Raw genomic sequence first — 20,390 nt, 5'->3', positions numbered from 1 at the left:
TTTTTGTAAGTATCATTTTCCGAATAATTTAAAATTTAACATATTGGAGTACAAAAATAGCTCTTGATGGATAGCAAGAGAATGAAATTTTATTTTTAAATTATACTCATGTTGTTTGAAATAAAAAGGCCCTTAGTGAAATATAAAATACCCATTGCCACCATTGCTCATTTTTTAACCATTAGTTTGGATGAGGAGACCAAGTTGTGAGATGGAAGAGATGTGGAGGAGGGAGAAAAGGCTAGGGCATGGTGGTGGGTGGACAACGTGGGTAAGTAGTTTAGAGGTTTCGCTAGATAGAAAAGAGAGAATAACTCTGTAAGAGTAAAAATGTCATTTAACGTGATAGCAATTCAATGAATATTACAAATAGCAATTTACATTATAATCTATGATGACAAATTGCGATTTAATAATATAAATTGTTGGACTTTTACTAAAATGATCAAACAACTAATCTCTCTTTAAAAGCTACTATATGTTGACTTCTTGTCCAAAATTTTTGCAACCAAACACACCTTTGTCTCAATAATTGCACACATAACATACTTCGTATGTATAATGCTATGGTAGGGTTATTATTGGCCAATAACAGTATCTTAAACTCAACAAAAATTAAAAATTAGTCAACTGTCATGTCCAATTCTAATAAGGACGATCATGCAATGGTTATTCCTTTTTTTTTGTATTTGACGAGAACAACTATTCCAAATTTAATTGTTCAAACTCTCATAAAATAAAAATTTATAGCTCCATCATACACTAAATAATGTTTATTGGTTGTTGGGAAGTTGATTTTCTTGATCGATAAGCTAGGTATTTGGCATGGCAAAAAATGAAAGTAAGATGTCATTTAACAAAAGATGCTTTTAAATTATAATTAAAATACTTAAGGGACCAAGTCACATAAAATAAATTATTTATAGTGCTAAATGACAAATTTTATAAGTTCTCTAATCAAATTTTAATGAAAACACCATTATCGTTAGTTGCCCTCTTACATCACCATTTTATTTTACCCACCAATGTTGGTACTTACTCTTTAATCTTTATATTAAGTGTTTGTCCCTTGCATTAATTGGTTGAAGTATAATTATCAATTCTTAATCTTGTTATATTTTGTACTATATAAAATACTAATATCACTAATTGGTCACTAAAAGTATCAAGTTGTATTAGATTATGTATTGCTCTTTGTTTTCATTCCATGCTTATCTTCTCCCAAGTCATCTTTTATTCCCTACTTGTATTAAGATCTTGTCTTGATCCAAAAGTTGGATACTTTTTGCTTTTGTCATCCTTGATCAAATTACTACCTGTATATAAAATGAATTTTAATAAAGTTTTTGTGCTCCTTTTGATTCAAAACAAGTGACGTTTAAGCTTATCTTATTTGAAATGCAATAATATATTGCTATTAATTTTCAACTTAACATAAAATGACAGATTTTACAATATTATGGGTTATTTATACTTGTATGTTATAAAACGTTATCCAACAATTATGGAGTAGTATTAAGTATTTAATTTTACCATACCAATACAAATTTAACTAAATTTAGAGTTCTTCCAAACAGTGTGAAAATTTCAAAAAGAATACATTTGACCCAATAGATTATCTTGTCTAATGTTACTTGAATATGTAACTTTTATTCTATGGTAATGAACTAATACTCCTTAATCCTATATTTATTAGGATTGTGTTGGGATATTGGAATTGGAAAGGAAGCAAAATGTGGAATGTTCGCTTAATAATCTATTAACATTATTGTAAAAATAATAAAAAGAAAGGGTTTGAATTTGAATGAATTGCTCAAGAGTCAAGACATACTCACATAACAATATAGAGACATTGTTTTTCTTGCTTAAGTAGTCATATGATATCTATGTTGATTTTCTTTGTGGATGAGTAGGAAAATACAACTTGAGTATTTAATGGATTTGGATATCCAAACACTTTAGATATCAAAGTCATTTCTATGTCATTTGGGATAATCTCAAAATAAAAATTACCTCAAGACGTAAACAATATATTACCATTGTAAGATCCTTCGAAACACTTATGGTACAGTAGAAATTATTGAAAAAAATGTCGAGAGTGAATATACAATACTGATTACTCGATTAGCCATGATCATCCCGGCCTTTTTTAATTTAGACTTCATAGTTTCATCTGCTTGCACAAATTGAGTATACCAGTTTCAAGAAAGATCTCAGATAAGTGAATCTCCAAGAAAGCAACAGATGAATAGATTGCAAAAATATTAGCTACTATAAAAGCCTGTTTAAGTAAGAGAGTGTGTGTGTGTTATATTTATTATACTACTTTGTAATAAAGAGAATTTTGAAATATATTTTGTAATAGTCAGACATTTGATTGCCAATATTTTGTTCTACTCTGGTACTTAGTAAAAGAGACACACAACACCTAACATCGAGCAACTGTGACAGCAAAACCAGAAACTTATAAATCTGGCGATTCTATATACATGCAAATCAATTAATTTTTGCCAATATTACTTTACAATGGCATATAGTATAAGATCGATACATTAAATTTCACGTCACTGGATAAATTTATCATTCATTCAATTTGAAAAGCAAAACGTCAAACTATTAACAGATCTAAGCAGATATATACGTTCATGTAATTTGGTGCCCCATTTGGCCATTTCTCATCATACTTCGCCTTTTTCCAATGACATCATTAAAGGGCAAGAATTACCTGCATCAATTCATCAAACTTGAGAAATTCACAATTTTTTCATCATTTCTTTTGCAATTCCATCTCAAGAAAGCAGTGATTTGAAAGATTAAGTGTTGAGAATAAGCATAGTTAATTTAGTAGTTGTTATAACTTCAAGTTGATCTTCTCCGCCCACTTGAAGATATCAGAATAAACACGATCACCCCCCAAATCTTTGCCCGTTTGTCCAGCAGCTACCCTCATGACATCTTCAATCAACGCAAAGTTCCCCATAATATCAACATGGGCACCACTTTGAGTCCCCCGGCCTTCTAAAAAGTTGGCTGGAGGAGCATGATCATATTCTCTTATGTAAGTTTGAATTCCTGAAGGATTATACTTGGTTTTTCCTCTCCAGCCTTTAGCACACATATAACCTGAACTCAAGACTGGAACTGTTTCATCTCCATCAACTAGGAACACTCCGTCTCTCAAACAACTACCTTCTTCATCCACGTTTGCTGAGATATTTATCTGAAATGGAATACTGCAGTCTGCATAAGGTGTTACTCTATATACATATGCCCGTTCTGTTGGGATGCCAACGCCATAGAGAGAAAAGATTTCCATTTCAGGTGCATCTGGCAATCTGAAAGTTAACAAACAAGTATGAATTCAACAGAAATACAAAAGAAAATTTGATAAATGATGATGTAGATTGAGAATAATATATACTTGGTTTCAAGGGGGTTGGACCAATATTTATAATGCTGGTATTTTGGGTCATTCAGATCATCAGCAATGCCATATGAAAACTGAGCATCGCCCCTAGCCATCATCTTTGGAGCAACAAAGTGAAGCAAGTCTAAGACATCATCAGCTGTATATGCTTTGTAGTCTGCAACAGCTTTTACTCCACCAACACCCATATCATGATACTCTGTCCAAACATCGCGACATGAGGTATTTGCAACATTACTACCCTTCACAGCACCCTGAACAACAGGAACAATTGACGCTTTAAAATGCAAAACAGAATAAAACATAACATATAATATAGAGTACAAATAACATGGCCGAGGCCTAAACAGCCAATTGCATCAGGTCGCTTGTAACTCTATGCAGGCTGGATCAGGCCAAGTGAATCAAAAGAATAGGATTACTTTTAAATCACTATTCAAGCTAAGCCATACCCCAAAAAAAATGGCCCAGCCGGATGATGATCAGCTCAAGTATTAAACATGTCATAACATAGCTACAAACTAAGATTAAGGCCAAGGAGACCATTATGCTTTGTGTACCTTTAATTTTCCACAATCAAAATTATAAAGTGCTATTGAAAGAGCTGAGTAGTAGTAGTCTAAAATCACTATTCGAGCTTTTCTTGAAAAATGGCCCAGCTGGATAATGATCAGCTCTAGTATCATACAATTATTAACCACAGCTGCAAACTAAGAATAAGGCCAATGAAATGAATGTTAGATGTGCTACTGAAAGAGTAACTAGAAATCATACCCTGAAATCAATCCTTTTGATGTCAGATTGAGATGCCTCGGCTACATCATTACCAAATGATATCATCCTTCCATAATTAACTTTTTTTCTCTTAGGATCCTCTGGTCCAACCTCGTTATTTCCAGAGGTAGTCAGGTTTTCATCTTTCTTCTTCTTGCTTGGACTATAGCCTTCTTCAGGTGACCAATCAAGATCACCCCAAATACTGTTTCCACCCTTCGGTATCATTGACATTGTAGCATCCCAAGTACGTGTCATTCTCATCACATGCTGCAATGTTTGGAGATGGAATATATCATTATTCAAAACACCTGGTGCAATGGCCCTACAGATGAAAACATAAACAGAAAGTGAATATTTATACAAATTTCCAAACAATAGAATATAGCTCCATTTAATTGGGTCCAAGGCTGGGACTAGCAAAGACTGTGCCAAGTCATAAAGTTGAGGCCTACAATGGCCATCTTACAAGTGAGCTGGTAACAATTTAAGTGGCCGCAGCAAATTGAGCATAATCAATACTAAGGCTGATTTAATTCGTTATGAAAAGAGTTAGCAACATATAAAAGCATACCTTGCAACTGCAATGTCCCTGGCTTCAGCAGACAGAAGTCCAGGAACGGCCTTTGGAACACCAAGAAATGGTCCACCAATGTTCATCACAGCTTTTATGTGTTTCGCACACCAATCTGAACCACCACCGCCTCCCATTGGTGCTGGAGCTTCAACCCACTTCATAAAATGGAGAAAGTACAAAACTCCCATTGAATGCGGAACAATCACTGCCTTCTTACCACCATTAGTTGCTACCATAAGCTCTATAGTACTTTTTATACGACTTAATGTATGATCCCTCACCTGCTCACAAAATAGCGAGGACATGAAGGAAAGACCTCATATAAAGAAGACTATGCGAACACAAAGATGAAAAGTTTATAATATTACATGAAATACAGAGCCAAATATGTACCTCAGTATGTTGGAAAGACAATCTCCAATCATATGAAGCCATATGCATATTTTTCTCCTCGTAACCTATACGTGCCAAATTGGCAATCAAGACAGCCCAAACAAAATATCCAGGAGCAAAATAATCAGCAGCAACAAGTCCAGGAACAGACCTAACCCTTATACCAATAGGGTCAAGTCCAGTTTCATTGTTGAGTGACATATGCTCAACCCAGCACAATGGTCTGTTAAAAGATGGGACAAGAAAATCAATATAAATAATCTTTAATTGGCAAGTCTTGTTCAACTTAACGCAAAACATTCTCAAACAGAATATCTAATTTCAGAACCAAAATCAAATCAATAATCTGTAAACTATGCCAAAATGAAAATAATCTAGTATCAACCAGTATAATTTCTTGCACCTGAAAGATCTTGCTGTACAGGATGGAAAGCATTACAAGATGAAGCAAGTAGCAACAGTCCTCACCAATGCACAAAATCTATGCTTCAAGTAACAAAAACCATAAAATATTCTAATGTGAGTAGAGTTGTTTGTAGCAGCATCAAGGTAGGTAAATCCAATTCAACAACAATTTGATGTTACAGTCATTGTTCAAAATATGAAAAGATAATTACTTAAAAGAGCATTTCGAGAGTACTCATCAGCTGATGTCAAAGAACAAGTATAGTTATAATTGGGAGGGTTTAAGTTATGTTCATTATTACATAAACCTCAATCAAGTCATCAAGTGTGTCACTCAATATGTTAGCCACTAACACAAAAGATAGACCGCACCTTCTATGTTTCATTTTTGACAATTGATAACATCATATTAACATCAATACAGAGTGCAAGTAAAATGTTGGATAATTTTCGAAGAAAAAGAGGCACGTGTGGACCCCGAAATCCATGCATTGTGTTGCGCTAAATCATTTTAGGCATATTTGCCTACTCTAATGAGAATAGACTTGGATGGCTTCAATCCATACAAAGAGTTGTCATAGCAATTGCAATTTAATTAATGATTTAAGACAATAATAATTATATGATTACAACAACAATGCAATATGCACCCATGAGGTCATGACCCATGTAGAGTTGTAGACCACAAAAGGTAGGATTAATTCTTCAACAAACCAAGTCAAATACATAAACCCAAGTAGACCAATTAAGACTTGAAGTGTACTCCCTCCGCACTTTAAGTGTACTCCCTCCGTCCCCACTTAAAAACCAACCCATGTACAATTTATCTTGCCTAAGCCTTAAACAAAGTAACTCGACAAAAAGGAATAGAGAGTATACGTCTTATGACAAACACTTGGATCAATCTTTTCTTGAACTTTTGGTATTATAGATAATTACATTCATATTTGTCATCAATTAGCTTTAAACCATTTCATTCCTCAACTCTTACTAAAACATAAATAATCAAACAAGTTACCTTCCCAATACATTTGTAAGCAACAATTTAAACAGCCAAGAATAGAAACTAACCAATGGGTAAAATATGTACCTCTTATAAACTTCACCAAAGGTGCCACCCCAAAGCCTCTTCCTAAACAAGTCCTCAGCACAAGGCTTCCCTTCCCAAAGCTCAAGTCCGGCAGTCACAATCCCCGGCACAAAAATCACCGGGTGCTTCGCATTCAAACCTTCTTTCCTTAGCTTCTCCCCCGGTGGATCCGGCAACGGCCCCGTTATCGCCTCAGTAACATACTGAGGCAGAGAAGATGGCATTGCTTTGTATAAAAACAGCAACAACCACCATATTGAACATATCAATCCAATCAACCAACAACAATTATCTATACACGACCATCTCTTCCCATTCCCTTTCTTCTTACCACCATCCTCTCCGTCATTATCCTTTCTCTCTCCTCGGCTTTTCTCGGCCCGGGTCACTTCGTCGGGCCTGTCGGGCTTTCTCCGGCGAAGATTCTGCATCTTTTATGTTTCTAAGCTTCAAACAAAAATATATGATAAATCGAAGTTGGGTTTTGTCACCGGAAAATGGGTTTTCGCCGGCGACAAAAATCTGTATTAATTAATGATTTTTATTTTTGTGGGAATTGATGAGGTGAATGAAAATGAAGGGTGAGAATAATAATTGAACAAAGATGATAAGAGTTTGTGAATGGGGGAAATGGGGTGGGATCCACAGAAGCAGAAGATTGAGGTTTTGTTTGAATGCGAGAATGGGCAAATCTAAACAGAGCATCTGATCTGAAAAACAGGAGAGAGAAACTGAAAAGAAGGGACATTTTTAACAGCAAAGTAACAAATTGTTGACGATTGAAAGATGTTTCTTGAATTAATTAGGCGTTGTTGTTGAACTTGTATTTACAGTTACTTTTTGTTTTAATCTAGCACTTAATACCTAAGGTTAACAATTAGGTACTTCTTGTCCGTGTTAACCTTTCTATAAATATAAGGTAGACAATTGTTATTTAAATAGGACAAACTTTTAAAAACATAATACGCATACGTGTATTATTTTATAACATTCAACTTTTGCTACTTTGACTTGGATTTTAAATGTCATAGTCCAAACCATTTTATAATTTTTTTTTTTATTTGTATTAACAAATGTAGAGTAGATGGTGGAGTGACAAATATGAGCAACTGGATTTTTAATACTTGTGAAAAAAAAAGAAGTCTTGATTTTACTCGAATTCTTTGTTTTACAAACTACAAGCTACAACAAGTGAACAAGGTGTATTATGAACCAAATAAATGAAAAAAAGTTTTGGTTATATCCTTGCAAGCTTCAACCATGTGAATGACAAAGATTTTCGTTATCAAGGCACTCTTAAGTAATCTCATGTTTTGAATGAAATTTGATCTAAGGATCTCATGTCTTAAAACAGTTACCTTTCACTAACTAAATCAAATAACCTCTATCAAAATTTGAATGATTGATAAAAATGAATATTTTTGCTTTTTTGAATAAAGAGAACTATCCCATTAGGTTGAATTCCCACTTGGGTAAATTCAGTTTAATTTAGTGTCTTAACAAGTTAGACACGGTGAAAATGAAGGGGGAAGGGTAAAGAATTAAGAATCGTTGCCTTCAATGTTCAAAGTATGGCTTGTGAAGATTGAACCCCTAATTTCTTGGTAAAAAGGTACGAGTACAATAATTATTACTGGGCTAAGTTTAACTTGGTGATTGTTATACTAGCTAGGATTTGTTTCCCCAAGATTGAGCTTATTACAGTATACTTCATATTTCATACAAGTATTACACTAGTATATGCGGGTTGTTTGGCTCAAGTTTGTGGTGGTTATTGGGTTAATGTGGTTTGGCCGTTTGGGTAATGATAGGCTATTGGGTTATGGGCTAGCCCATTAAATGGGATCAAATTGTTTCGAAATAATAACTACTGTAGTTTTTTTTTTGCCAATGCAACATATTCTTAGCTAGGAACATTTTTATTTTTTTAATTTTAATTTGTACAGAGGTTATAGGACTTATTCACTTATGGCAATAGTATTTAAGATCACACTCATAATTGACTAATTTTATTCCGAATTGTCCAACAATCCATTGTTGGCTTATTACAAATCTTAAGATATACAAGTACGTACAGTAGTATAAAACAGTATTAATGCATGCATTTTCCTAGAACAGATTATTGTATGATTATGTTCAATGTACAAAGGATTGGTTATTTTTGACAAATACTTGTACTACCCCATTAATATTATGTGCAACTTTTGAATTTTTTATGCTTCACAAATAATACCCCAAACTTATACATTACAATTGACGGAGGTAATATATACTCGTATGATTTAGTATACAATGTCATTTGAAACTTGTACGGACTAAACTCTGGTCTGATTCCGATCTTATTCAAGTTGATATAGCTGCTAATCCTCTGCTCCTTTCTTTGACGATGTCTTCACTGCAGTGTACCACTTAAAATCCAAAAAGAATGCCCAATTATTATGTGAATCAAATAGATCTCATATATACGTTATCAAACATCATTTAGAGTTACTATGTTAAAATTTTAAAAGTACTACCCAATTTTTAACAAGTGTGATATTGATTAGCTATTACATTATTTGTTTTATATATATGTGATCTCCAATGCACGACTTTGGTTGTCAACTTACTCCTTAATTACTTTCTAAGTCAAGAATTTGACACTCAATTGAAATTCATGTGGTTCTATAATTACCACAAAACAAAGCATCCCTCGGCCTTAATTTGACAGACACACTTTTAATTTTGACCAACATAGACTTTTAGCAAGGCAAATTCAATTGACTTCTCATTTTATTGCGTGATAATTGGCCGTAGAATTTTAGAAAATACATAATACCAATACAAAACAAGCTAATTAATCATTTAAAAATTCAGAAATGTTGGGAAAAAGTTGGAGATTATGCTTAGAGAAACATACCTTGGGTTTGAGGTAGGACGATTTAGGACTCGAATAAGAAATTAATTTCTTTAGTCTCGTTGTCCATGGGAGTAGCCACATAATCAAAATCAATATGATTTAATTTGGGTGCTTTGAAAGAAGGGCCAAGTGAGAAAAACTTCATCTCAGGACATTTGCTAATGTCCAATTTTTGCAAAGTCAACAACAACAATATAGGAAATTTATCCTTAAGCTTTGCTCCTGATATAAACATCTTCAACTTAGGGCAGTCTTTAAGTCTAACACTTTCAAGCAATGGAAGAAATTCATAACCAAATGTGAGACCCCTTATTTCCTCGTCTTCCTCGTGACTTATAACTTCCCTTAGTTGTGGACACCTATCTATGGACAATTGTTTGAGTTGCACAAGTGCCGTTGCTATTGATAGCGAACCCAATGTTTCAAGTTTGTCACATCTTGTAATTTCTAACTTGTGCAAATTCTTAAAGCTGGAACGATAAATATTTTTCCACGTACAACTTACATCGAATAGCGTTACAATTCTGCCACAACAGTACAAGACCAATTGCTCCAACGATGGGAATATCATCTGCATGTCAACATAACATTTACTTCATATTAAAAACAAATTGATTTTTTTTTTTTTTTTTTTGAAGATATATGAATTATCTTAAGTTGCTCGTCAAATTAGAGTAAGACTTAAAAGCATGCATGCTTGCATATATCTACATACCTTCTTATTGAAAAGAATTTGACGTTGAGCCTCAAGATTATAACTAGCCGTGGTGGAACGTTTAGTTATACTGTAAGACTTTCCAATTTCGAAAGATATTCTAGGCTCATCCTCTTTAAACTAGAAAATCTTTTAATAAATACATCCTCATCTTCATTCTCTTGACGTTCATGCTCCATAAAAATGAATCTCATACTATCACAAGATGACACAGTTACCTCAGCCAATTCGGGTGCCACGAAAGGGATTGATGAGATAGATTGCATCTTCGGGCATAGCCTAACCATCAAATGTTGCAAATGCGGAAATGTAAGAATTGAGCTTTGCATCTTTGGTTCGTCTTCTTGTTGGTGGATGTGATCATCAAATACATGTTGGAGCTCCCACATAAATTTTACGATTAACACTTGAATTTTCTCTCGCAATACCCTCACACTCTTATATATTGCAACTGAGTTCGGATTTTTTATGTGGCTGAGCAGCAAAGCACGGGATTGAGAGTACATACTTGAATCAGAGCTAGTCCTCCTTCCAACACATATTTGAAATTGATCCAGTTTTTTGACAAACTCGAGTTCATTGTTAATAGGACAATCTTCAAATGTTACTTGCACTTCATCCAACTCATCAATTGCAAATTCACTTCTATTTTCACCCTCTTCATAATCAAATACCAAGCCATTACTAAGAGCGTAAAGTCCTTCCAACTTAGACAGTTTAGATAGGACGACAACATTAGCTGATATCCCTTTCTTGCTAATCGCGCACCCATTCAAATCCAACAAACGAAGATTGCAAAGATTACCTATTGCCTCCGGTAATTCCTCCATACTTGATTCACGCAAACTAAGAACAACGAGGTTTGTCAACTCATCAATTCCAGTAATATCTCCCAACTTACATTTCTCCAAGAGCAACGTTCTAAGATTCTTCTTTAATTTTCTAATGGAATTTGGCAACCCCAGTGTAAAGTCCATTCCTTTTAGCACTAAAACCTTTAGATTTAACATCCCATCAAAGAAACTATCAGAAAATTGACCTCGAGGTATGCTCTTGTCTAATATCAATATTTGAAGCTTGTCGGAGTTGAGATCATTCATTCGAGAATGATCAATGCCTGACATGAGAGATACGGCATAAAACTCTTGGAAAGTCTCCAACGATGGCCATTCAGGAAAGGCTTCCACCATAACCTTGTCTCCATCTGCATTATTTTATGATGATTTACATTCACATACATATTGTGTGGACTCTTCAAGTACAGGTACATGGAATAAAACTAAAATTGAAAGGAATGACAACATACATACCTTTTTCTGCCAGAGATATCGTAGATGTCCGAACCAAATCATGAATTTTTGCATAACCTTGGCGATGGTCTTCTAACAATAAAGCTGATGATTTGAGTTCATCAACCCATTTGTTGGCTAGTTCCATGGCTTCAATTAGGTTGTCCACTTGTTGAAACAACCCTAATCCGATGCCATATCTCATCATTTCTTCAACAGGTATACTTGCACCCGAAGGAAACAAACAAGCAAGCAAGAAGAATTTCCTTTTCTCTTCACTTTCCATAAACTTGTAGCTTGTTTGTAGAATCGAGTATGTTTGAGGATTCACACCACTAATTTTGGCTTGACTAATTGAAATGGGTTTTTCCAATTCAGTAGCAAAATGTTCCCAAGTTGACAACTCTTGACCCTTAAGCACATAAGCTAATGCCACAATAGCAAGGGGCAGTCCTCCACACTCGTTCAACATTCTCTTCTCCGCCGCCTCTTCTTGTTCTTTTAGTCCATCATTGACATTAACTACAACTCGTTCCCTGAAAAGTTTCCTCGCTTCATTTTCATCTAATGGGCACACCTCCGTTATCCATTGGTACTCCCATATCTTCACACACATTCCTCTTTGTGCTTATCACCAACATCTTGCAGCAAAATTGTTGTGTTGTTTTATGATAAGGTTGAGGTATCCCAACTTTTCCTAGATCAATTTTCTCACAGAGGTTATCCAATATAAAGAGTATCTTAGTAATTTTCTTCAGACTGATGAGCAGATCCTCTGCCCTCTGCTCTGTACTATGCAAACTGCTTAATTTCAGATTAAGTTGCTCTGCAATTTGATCTTGAATGTGTTCCACATTGGGGGTTCTTGAAACCTCAACCATCACAATTTTTTCAAACAACATACCATTTGCTCCTTTGTTGGCAATTTCTTTTGCCAATGTTGTCTTACCTGTCACATACACATATTATTTAACACTTGAACAATTATATTAGTATTTTCAGTTCTAAACTTCTAACAATCATTTCCTTTGTTTTTTATTTGACCCGTCTTGACTCTCACGTTGTTTGACATATATTATTCATTTGATTGTATTTAATGATCTGATTCATACTAAATATACATAAATTTTTATAATATATATGTAAGTGAAGTTTTGTTAAATTCATCTAATAAATACTATTATAATAGTAAGCTTTTATAATTTTCACTAATTGATATTTAACATTTTGCTGGTTAAATAATACGAAGTATATTGACAACTGACAAGTCCAATGTTTAGAATAAAGTTGAAACATAAAAAGAAATGGAAGAAGTGATTTTTATTTTTCCCTATGTACCTAAGAGAAGTTCATGTTAATTATTATATTAGATAATTGAGACGATTGAATTACTACACTTAAGACTCAAGTTTGCTTTTCATCTTTTAATCATTTTCAATTGATATGGCTATATAAATATTTCCTCTTCTTAGTGATGACAACGTGTATAAAAATTCTAAAAGTCAAAAGTTGTGATAGAAAAAAAAAATAAGGTTTTTCTAAGCTATGCCCTCAAGGTTGTCGAGTTTCTATGGTGTGCCCATATTTTTTCAAAATTACAAGTTGTGCCCTCCAACTTAAGTTGTTTAATCAACCATACCCTCTGACATAAACTCGACGTTAACAATTGTAAACAAATAGGAAGTAATAAGAAGCGGATGAGAAAAAAGAATAAGAAATACACCGAAAGCTTGACATATCAATGGTTGCTTTTAGAAAAAAACAAGTAAAAATAGATGAGAAAATTTGAAAAAAATGCTAAATGTTAACCTACTTATATAACTCTAACCCAATTTGGGCGTGAAATTTCTCTCCAAAGTGTGGTAATAAACTGTTAACACAACTACTAACGTTGGATTAACGTTATAGGGTACGGTTGAATAAACACCTAAAGTTGGAGGGTACATCTTGTAATTTTGAAAAAGCATGGGCACACCTTAGAAATTCAATAATCATAGGGGCATAGCTTAGAAAAACCCAAAAAAATATAACAAATTATAAATTATATGACAAAAAAGGACACCAAACTTTAAACATTATTATACCATAATAGCGTTCTTATTATTTGTGTGTTTTTTTGCTACATTACTAAGTAGTAAGTACTTACCCACACCGTCGTCGCCAAACATGCCAATAGCATCAATCTGAACTTCTTTTAACTTGCTCACTACTTGTACAAGATTTTCATTTCTGAAATCCAACTTCTTCACTGGATACTCTTTATATCCCTTTTCTTCAATCTCTTTAATATATAGAGGTCGAAAGATGCGTGTACTAACATCTTGGCCGGGAAAATTCTTCACCGTTGGCTCAACTCTAGCGGCCATCTCCTTAGCTTTAAGGCTAGCTTCATACCGTTGTTTCAAACTGCAGACACGGCCGCCATCGCCAAAGCAGTGATCATTTGATTGCCGATTTCTGCTGCTTTCCTGATCTTCATCATCTATCTCCTTCATCAATTTCATCAGCTCTTCGTCATTTTCCAGCAGATCTTTAACATCTTTAAGCCATTTTATAGTATAATCCGACGGCATTCTTGTTTCACCTCTAAAATACTCTAAAATATAGTTAATGTTGTCATTACGTCTATTTAGTTGAATTAATTCTTCTTTTAGCTTCTTCATGTTTTCGTCATAGCGACGGATGGTCTCATACTTTTCACATGTCATCAGCGCTATCTTTGCTCTAATTTTGGCTTGCATCGATGTCATTTTTGAGCAGGTTATCGACTGTGACATTTTTTTTTGCGTAATTTTACGCTTGCTATTCAGCTTCTTTTATGTCTCTGAATGATCCAAGTGAAGCAATTGTTATATTATACGCCCGACAACATAATGTGTAGTATTATATAGTACAGTAATACATACGCAGAATATATGATACAACATTCCGTCTTGTGTATGATTGGCCACTCATAAAAGAACAAAGTAACCCCAATAACACTGACCAAGTAACCTTTGTAATACTAACTGAGTAATTCCAATAATATTGACCGAATAACTTTATAACACTGACGAAGTAACCCCTTTAACACTGACCAATGCAAGTAACCCCTATTACATTAACGAAGTAACTCCTATGATGATTGACCACACCGTGTGGCCATCTAGCCACATATAAAAATTTATGTTAGAACAAATTATGATATATTATAAATAGTTTGCAAAGATTCACATTAAGTAATGATTTAGATGATCGTACAAGGTTTTATAATATGTAGGTTTAAGTTTATTGGATTGACCCTTCATATTTGCATGTATTATTTGGACTCTATGTGTTTGAGAGGATAGAAATTTTTTTCATATCATAATGAATAATTATGATGTACTAGTGTTACAAATAGTGATTGTGGTTTTCACAACCATATTAAAAATCAGTTACATATTAGTTACCGAGTATTACAAAACTGTAATGATATTTTAATCAATAGTTATGACCAATTGACTATTGAAAATGGGAATTAAAAAGGCCATAAATCATGATGTGGTGTGTCAGTGTGTGTATATATATTTGTAAAACTAGAACGTTTCTCTCATCTTAAACTTCTTATTTATTGATAGCTTTAACTTAAATTGTAATTGGTTGCTTTGGGTTTTAGGAATAGCATAGATAGATAGATGTGATAATACATTTGACTTGGCGTCATGTCATTGGTTAAGAGAAGGTGACACATTGCAATGACATATATTGCCATTGACACATGCTGACATCATGACAAGTATTGCCATTGAGTTTAAATGAGATACTAGCCAGTGAGTATCTCGGGGCGATGCCCGAGTTACATTTTGTAATATTATTTCTAGTGAGAAATAAAATTTTCAACATCATGACGTTATAAATAATTGTTTGATGATTTTAACAAATACGTACCCTTAAAAACTATGGGAATGAAAAATAACTTATATTAACATGATTTTACAATAAAATAGGTTAAGAGAAGAGTTTATAATACTCGCTTGTTATTACTCGTACTACAAATGTGTTGGAAGTTTAACCATTTATTTAAATCTTTTACAGAAATAATTTAAAACTATTTTTCTTATAAAATTTGAATTATGAAACACGGAATATATAGTCATTGAAATTGTTTTCAATCTCAACCATTAAAATATAAGAATAAATCTTGATCATTTGTTTGTTTGACTATAAAATTTGAATAAAAAAGGGGTAATGTTATATGTAGCCTTTAGGGTTATGAATAAGCATTTAATAACTTTCCTTATTTGGTACTAATTTAGGAATACATGACAAAATCACACGCAAATCAGTGTAATTAATGTTATATTTTCATTTGCTTTTTTTTTCCATTTTTAGCTCCTTAAATATATATATATTATAGCCCTTAGGGTTATGTATAGCATTTTCCAACTTTGTACTGTCATTCTTCAAAAAAAAAAAAACAAAAAAATAAATAAAATAAATTTGTATTGTCATCATCAAGATAGGAACATTAGATATTTTCCTCCACAATTAACTATTCCGTATCTTCTTTCCCGCAAAAAAACTAATATCACCCTAACACCAATATTATAAATGTCGAAATTCGGAATCAAACGAAAATTAATGGAATTAAGGTTTGGGAAATGGGAATTAAACTTTAAGGCTTTTTTTTTTGAAGTAAACAATCAATTATTATTACTAATTTTGTTCAAATAGAAATAATTTTACTTATTGTATATGAATATTATCATTCTAATGTATTAATTATTTAGCCAACTCTATAAATAGTTAGGATTTAATACAGAAATTTAAAGGCTCAGATTTAAAGATTACAATGGCTACAATAATATTATTGTAGCCATTGCATAGGGCACTGATGTTGTAAGGAATGGCGGTTAAATTCTCATATTTCATTTTCAAAGGTTGGGAACCAATGTGAAAATAAAAGTAATTTATTTGGTTGTTTTAGTGTTTGACTAATAAGCTCACATTAGAAATACTTGTATAAAATAACCGAAGAATATATATATATATATATATATATATATATATATATATATATATATACTCAATGGGAAGATATGAGTCCGTCACGTGTCATCATGACTAGGCAGATGATGTGGCGCCATCAGAGGGGAAAGAAGAGGATAGAAAGAGAAGAAGAACGAGAGAAAAGAAGAGGAGAGAGAAGGAGAACGAGAGAGAAGGAGAGGAGAAAGAAGAGGGAAAGACAGAGAGAAGGAGAAGGAGAAAGAGGGAGAAGAGGCGCAAAATAGAATAGGGGAGTTGTACGTGTTAGGGTTTTCTAGATGTTTATGTTTTTTCTTTTTTTTTTTAATTATATTCCGACGGAATTTTGTCGGAAAAGGTAATTTCCGATGGAAAAATCCGTCGGAAAGTATATATATTCCGACGGAATTGTTGAATTCGTCGGAAAAATCCGATGGAATAAAAATCCGTCGAAAATTTCGATTTTTCTGACGAAATAATGTGTCCGTCGGAATCAGTCCGTCGGAATTTGCCTGTTTTCTAGTAGTTGTAACTCGAGTAACCCCGGCAACTCGAGTAACCCCGACAACTCGAGTAACCCCTGACCGAGAAACTCGAATAACCCTGGCAACTCGAGTAACCCCTGACCGAATAACTCAAGTAACCCCTGCCGCACGGTACAGTAGGCCGCATACAAAAAATTATGTTATTTTTTCTTTTGGTTTTCAATATACATTTTCGATAATTGAAAAGTATTTTAATTATACGTACATTTTTGTTTATCGTCACATTTGACTTTATGCACAATATTTTTTTATTTTTGAAAGAAGACTTTACGCACAATCTTAATACATACTTTCTTCGTTTATTTTGTCAATTCTATCCATTTTTTTTATTTAAACCATTTTTTAAACTCTACCCACTTTGCTTTATTTTATTTAATTACTAGGTTAGCCCCGTGCGATGCACGATTTTATCATAAGAAATGAATTGTACACAAAAGGGAAAATGATTTTTAAAAAAAGGCTTAGAATTAAGTAAATGGAGCAGATTTAAAGTACAAAGTAAAATTTAAGAAGATGAGAGAATGAAAATCTTTGTTGTTCAATCAAGGGAGAAGATGAAGCGATAGTGGGAAAGATGGGAGTAGGGGTTATTGTGACACTCAAAATTGTTTCAATTTCCAAGGTTAAGATGATAAAGTGATATTTGTACGCTAGAAGCATTAAAATTTTCAATGCAATGTTAAATAGGGTAGCTCAAAAAAAGAAAAAAAAAATTGAAACCATTTTTTCATTTAGGTGGGAAAAAATTTAATAAGAAAGTGACACATGAACAATAATGACATCAGCGGTTGTTATTTTAGTAATATTTATAGATAGATTGTATACACTTTTTACTATCTTACCCCTCTATTCTCACAATAATTACATATTTCCATACTATCTATCTCTTTTTTTTATTTTTTATATTTTTTTTTTGAAATTAAAACATCTCTCCTATTTTATTCACCTTTTTCTTACACAAACCCACCTTTTTCTACCCACCTTCAACAATCTCTAAAATTTATCTACAGTAAGTGGGTAGAAAATTAAAGAATGAAGGTAGTACATTTGAACATTAACTATATCTCTTCATTAATGTATTTACTAGCCTATTATGCACGTGATCCGTGTGTGATTATTTTTTTTTTCCGCGCAAGGTCAGATTTTTGAAGGAGGGGACGAGAAATATAGGCTATTAGGTAATGGGTTGACCAACTGAGTAGGGTCCATGGTCCAATTGTTTTTGTCAAATTCTTAGAGATACAGCCTATTTCATCTACTCGTTTCAGTACATCCACTCAATTTGATTGAATTAAGAATGTCAGGTTGTGATAAATTAAAATTCCTTTTCTTGAAGTATGCTTGATGTGGGTTAAACCACAATAAGAGATACTAGAAATAAGGGTTAAACCTAATTAAATAAGTTTTTGATCTTTTCGACTTTAACAAGAAGAAAAGCAATGTACGTAAATTTTGATGTTTTCGAAAGAAAAGCAACGTTATGAAATCAATTCGATTCACTCGAACTAACTCACAATTTTCATGTTTTCATAAACTCAATCACTCTAAATTCCATTAATAAAACAAATATTTATAGGCATACAATCTCATGCCTGATAGGATAAACAAACCTAAAAGATAAAATAAAATCCTAACAAACTCTAATTATATCTTATAAAAAGATCATTCTTCCTAATCTTTATCCTAAATAAATCATATGAATACAATAAAATAAATCCTAAAGAAAATATATCTAGACTCCTAAATTCTTGATGCTTGATCCGCATCATTCTCCCCCTCTTAAAAAAAACTTGTCCCAAGTTTTCTCGAACCAAGAAATCATCCAAATCAAACAAACAGAATATGAAAATATATTCTCTCTCTTAACATCATTGTTTCCACCTCTTTTGATTTTACCACCAATTCCACCCACTTTTCAGTGTGGTTGCTTCCATATGCAAACAATTAAAATAATTAGGAAAAGATATATCATGAACAAATAAACAAGTCTAATTTTCGCATAGAAATATGTTGTATAGCTCATATCTTCTTTTCTTCTTGATTAATTGCTTGGGTTGCATCAATTAATGGATAAGACAAAGCTAAATCTAATTCATCATCTAGCACCTCGACTTCTTCTTCATCTTGCACAACCAGATTTGAAATATTATCAACCTTGTTCATAGAATTAGAGTCAACCATTTCCATCTCATCATGTGCTTTTGTTCTTTCATACTCTTGCATCTCAACCAAAATTTCTAGGCATTTTTGTGTAGCTTGATGCAATTGTTGATTCATTTCCAACATTCTATCCATAAGTATAATAATAGGTTCAATTTGGTCGCCCATATTGAACAACAAAATTGCATTAACAAAGATAAGTCAACAACAATCAATCACCAACCCGACTCAAAACTGACTCGTTGGCAGAAACTGACCCAGTTAAATAGCATAAATTCTCGAAATTTTTTGAAATTTTGTATGTGGAAACTAGACAAAAAAACACCCAGATTCAAAAAAAGAATCGTTGAAAAAGCTTTTGTAATGAAGGAGATATAACCACTTGAATCTGACCCTCAAAACGGTTCAAAGCTGACGAAAATAAAGGACTACCAAGATCTTGATGAACTGAAAAGCTCTTCAAACCTTTGGCTCTTGATACCAATTTGATGTAGGTTAAACCACAATAAGGGATACTAGCAATTAGGGTTAAACCTAATTCAATAAGTTTTTGATCTTTTCGTCTTTAACGAGAAGAAAAGCAATGTAAATTTTGATCTTTTTGAAAGAAAAGCAACGTTTTGAAATCAATTCGATTCACTCGAACTAACTCACAATTTTCATGTTTTCATAAACTCAATCACTCTAAATTCTCATTAATAAAAATAAATATTTATAGGCATACAATCCCATGCCTGAAAGGATAAACAAACCTAAAAGATAAAATAAAATCCTAACAAACACTAATTATATCTTATAAAAAGGTAATTCTTCCTCATTTTTATCCTAAATAAATCATATGAATACAATAAAATAAATCCTAAAGAAAATAAATCTAGACTCCTAAATTCTTGATGCTTTGATCCGCATCAATGCTGATGACCAAGTTAACAATAAACCTATTAAATTTCATCGTTTAACTCTGATTAATCTTACGAATCTCAAAAGTCTTAACTCTTAAGTCTAGAAAGTGTATTGGGTAAAATAGATTGTTTCACCAGCACCAACAACAATGTAAAAGGACAGCATCAAACTTAGTTTAATGGAAAGGTATGTTTTTCTATCTTATTTCTCTACTACTACTTCAT

At 33.0% G+C, this 20,390-nt stretch overlaps 2 protein-coding genes across 4 annotated transcripts; both read right to left on the bottom strand.

The window, feature by feature from the left end:
* Window positions 1–2,445: 2,445 nt before the first annotated feature.
* LOC110688112 (phospholipid:diacylglycerol acyltransferase 1-like) lies at window positions 2,446–7,097 on the bottom strand. Of its 3 annotated transcripts, none has more exons than XM_021864797.1 (7): window positions 6,667–6,789; window positions 5,575–5,657; window positions 5,172–5,394; window positions 4,776–5,059; window positions 4,202–4,526; window positions 3,422–3,681; window positions 2,852–3,335 (listed from the first exon to the last, which is right to left on the bottom strand). In XM_021864797.1, the coding sequence occupies exons 3-7, from the start codon at window positions 5,370–5,372 to the stop codon at window positions 2,852–2,854; spliced, it is 1,554 nt and encodes a 517-aa protein (XP_021720489.1). In that variant the 5' UTR covers window positions 5,373–5,394; window positions 5,575–5,657; window positions 6,667–6,789. The 3 variants fall into 3 exon arrangements, with proteins under 3 accessions (XP_021720488.1, XP_021720489.1, XP_021720490.1); XM_021864798.1 differs by having other exon boundaries at window positions 5,575–5,652; window positions 6,667–6,751; XM_021864796.1 differs by lacking the exon at window positions 5,575–5,657 and having other exon boundaries at window positions 2,446–3,335; window positions 6,667–7,097.
* Window positions 7,098–9,587: 2,490 nt separating this feature from the next.
* On the bottom strand, window positions 9,588–14,319 carry LOC110688559 (probable disease resistance protein At4g27220). Its single transcript, XM_021865328.1, has 5 exons — window positions 13,716–14,319; window positions 12,209–12,518; window positions 11,591–12,105; window positions 10,352–11,484; window positions 9,588–10,136 (listed from the first exon to the last, which is right to left on the bottom strand). Exons 1-5 carry the CDS (start codon window positions 14,317–14,319, stop codon window positions 9,588–9,590), a joined length of 3,111 nt encoding a protein of 1,036 aa, XP_021721020.1.
* Window positions 14,320–20,390: the final 6,071 nt, after the last annotated feature.

Source organism: Chenopodium quinoa, unplaced genomic scaffold (assembly GCF_001683475.1).
Source record: "Chenopodium quinoa cultivar QQ74 unplaced genomic scaffold, ASM168347v1, whole genome shotgun sequence".
NCBI classification, from domain to species: Eukaryota; Viridiplantae; Streptophyta; class Magnoliopsida; order Caryophyllales; family Amaranthaceae; genus Chenopodium; species Chenopodium quinoa.
Note: the sequence above shows the minus strand (reverse complement) of the source record. Positions and strands in the feature narration are given on the sequence as shown.

Coding starts and splice junctions, on each gene's coding strand:
- LOC110688112 (XM_021864796.1), bottom strand. CDS start 7,097: ATGCAGAATCTTCGCCGGAGAAAGCCCGACAGGCCCGACGAAGTGACC. Junction 5,395..6,666: donor TTTGGTGAAGTTTATAAGAG/GTACATATTTTA, acceptor ATCTTTTAACAG/ACCATTGTGCTGGGTTGAGC. Junction 4,527..4,775: donor AGGGACATTGCAGTTGCAAG/GTATGCTTTTAT, acceptor TTTCATCTGTAG/GGCCATTGCACCAGGTGTTT.
- LOC110688559 (XM_021865328.1), bottom strand. CDS start 14,319: ATGACATCGATGCAAGCCAAAATTAGAGCAAAGATAGCGCTGATGACA. Junction 11,485..11,590: donor GATATCTCTGGCAGAAAAAG/GTATGTATGTTG, acceptor AAAATAATGCAG/ATGGAGACAAGGTTATGGTG. Junction 10,137..10,351: donor CGAAATTGGAAAGTCTTACA/GTATAACTAAAC, acceptor GTTGACATGCAG/ATGATATTCCCATCGTTGGA.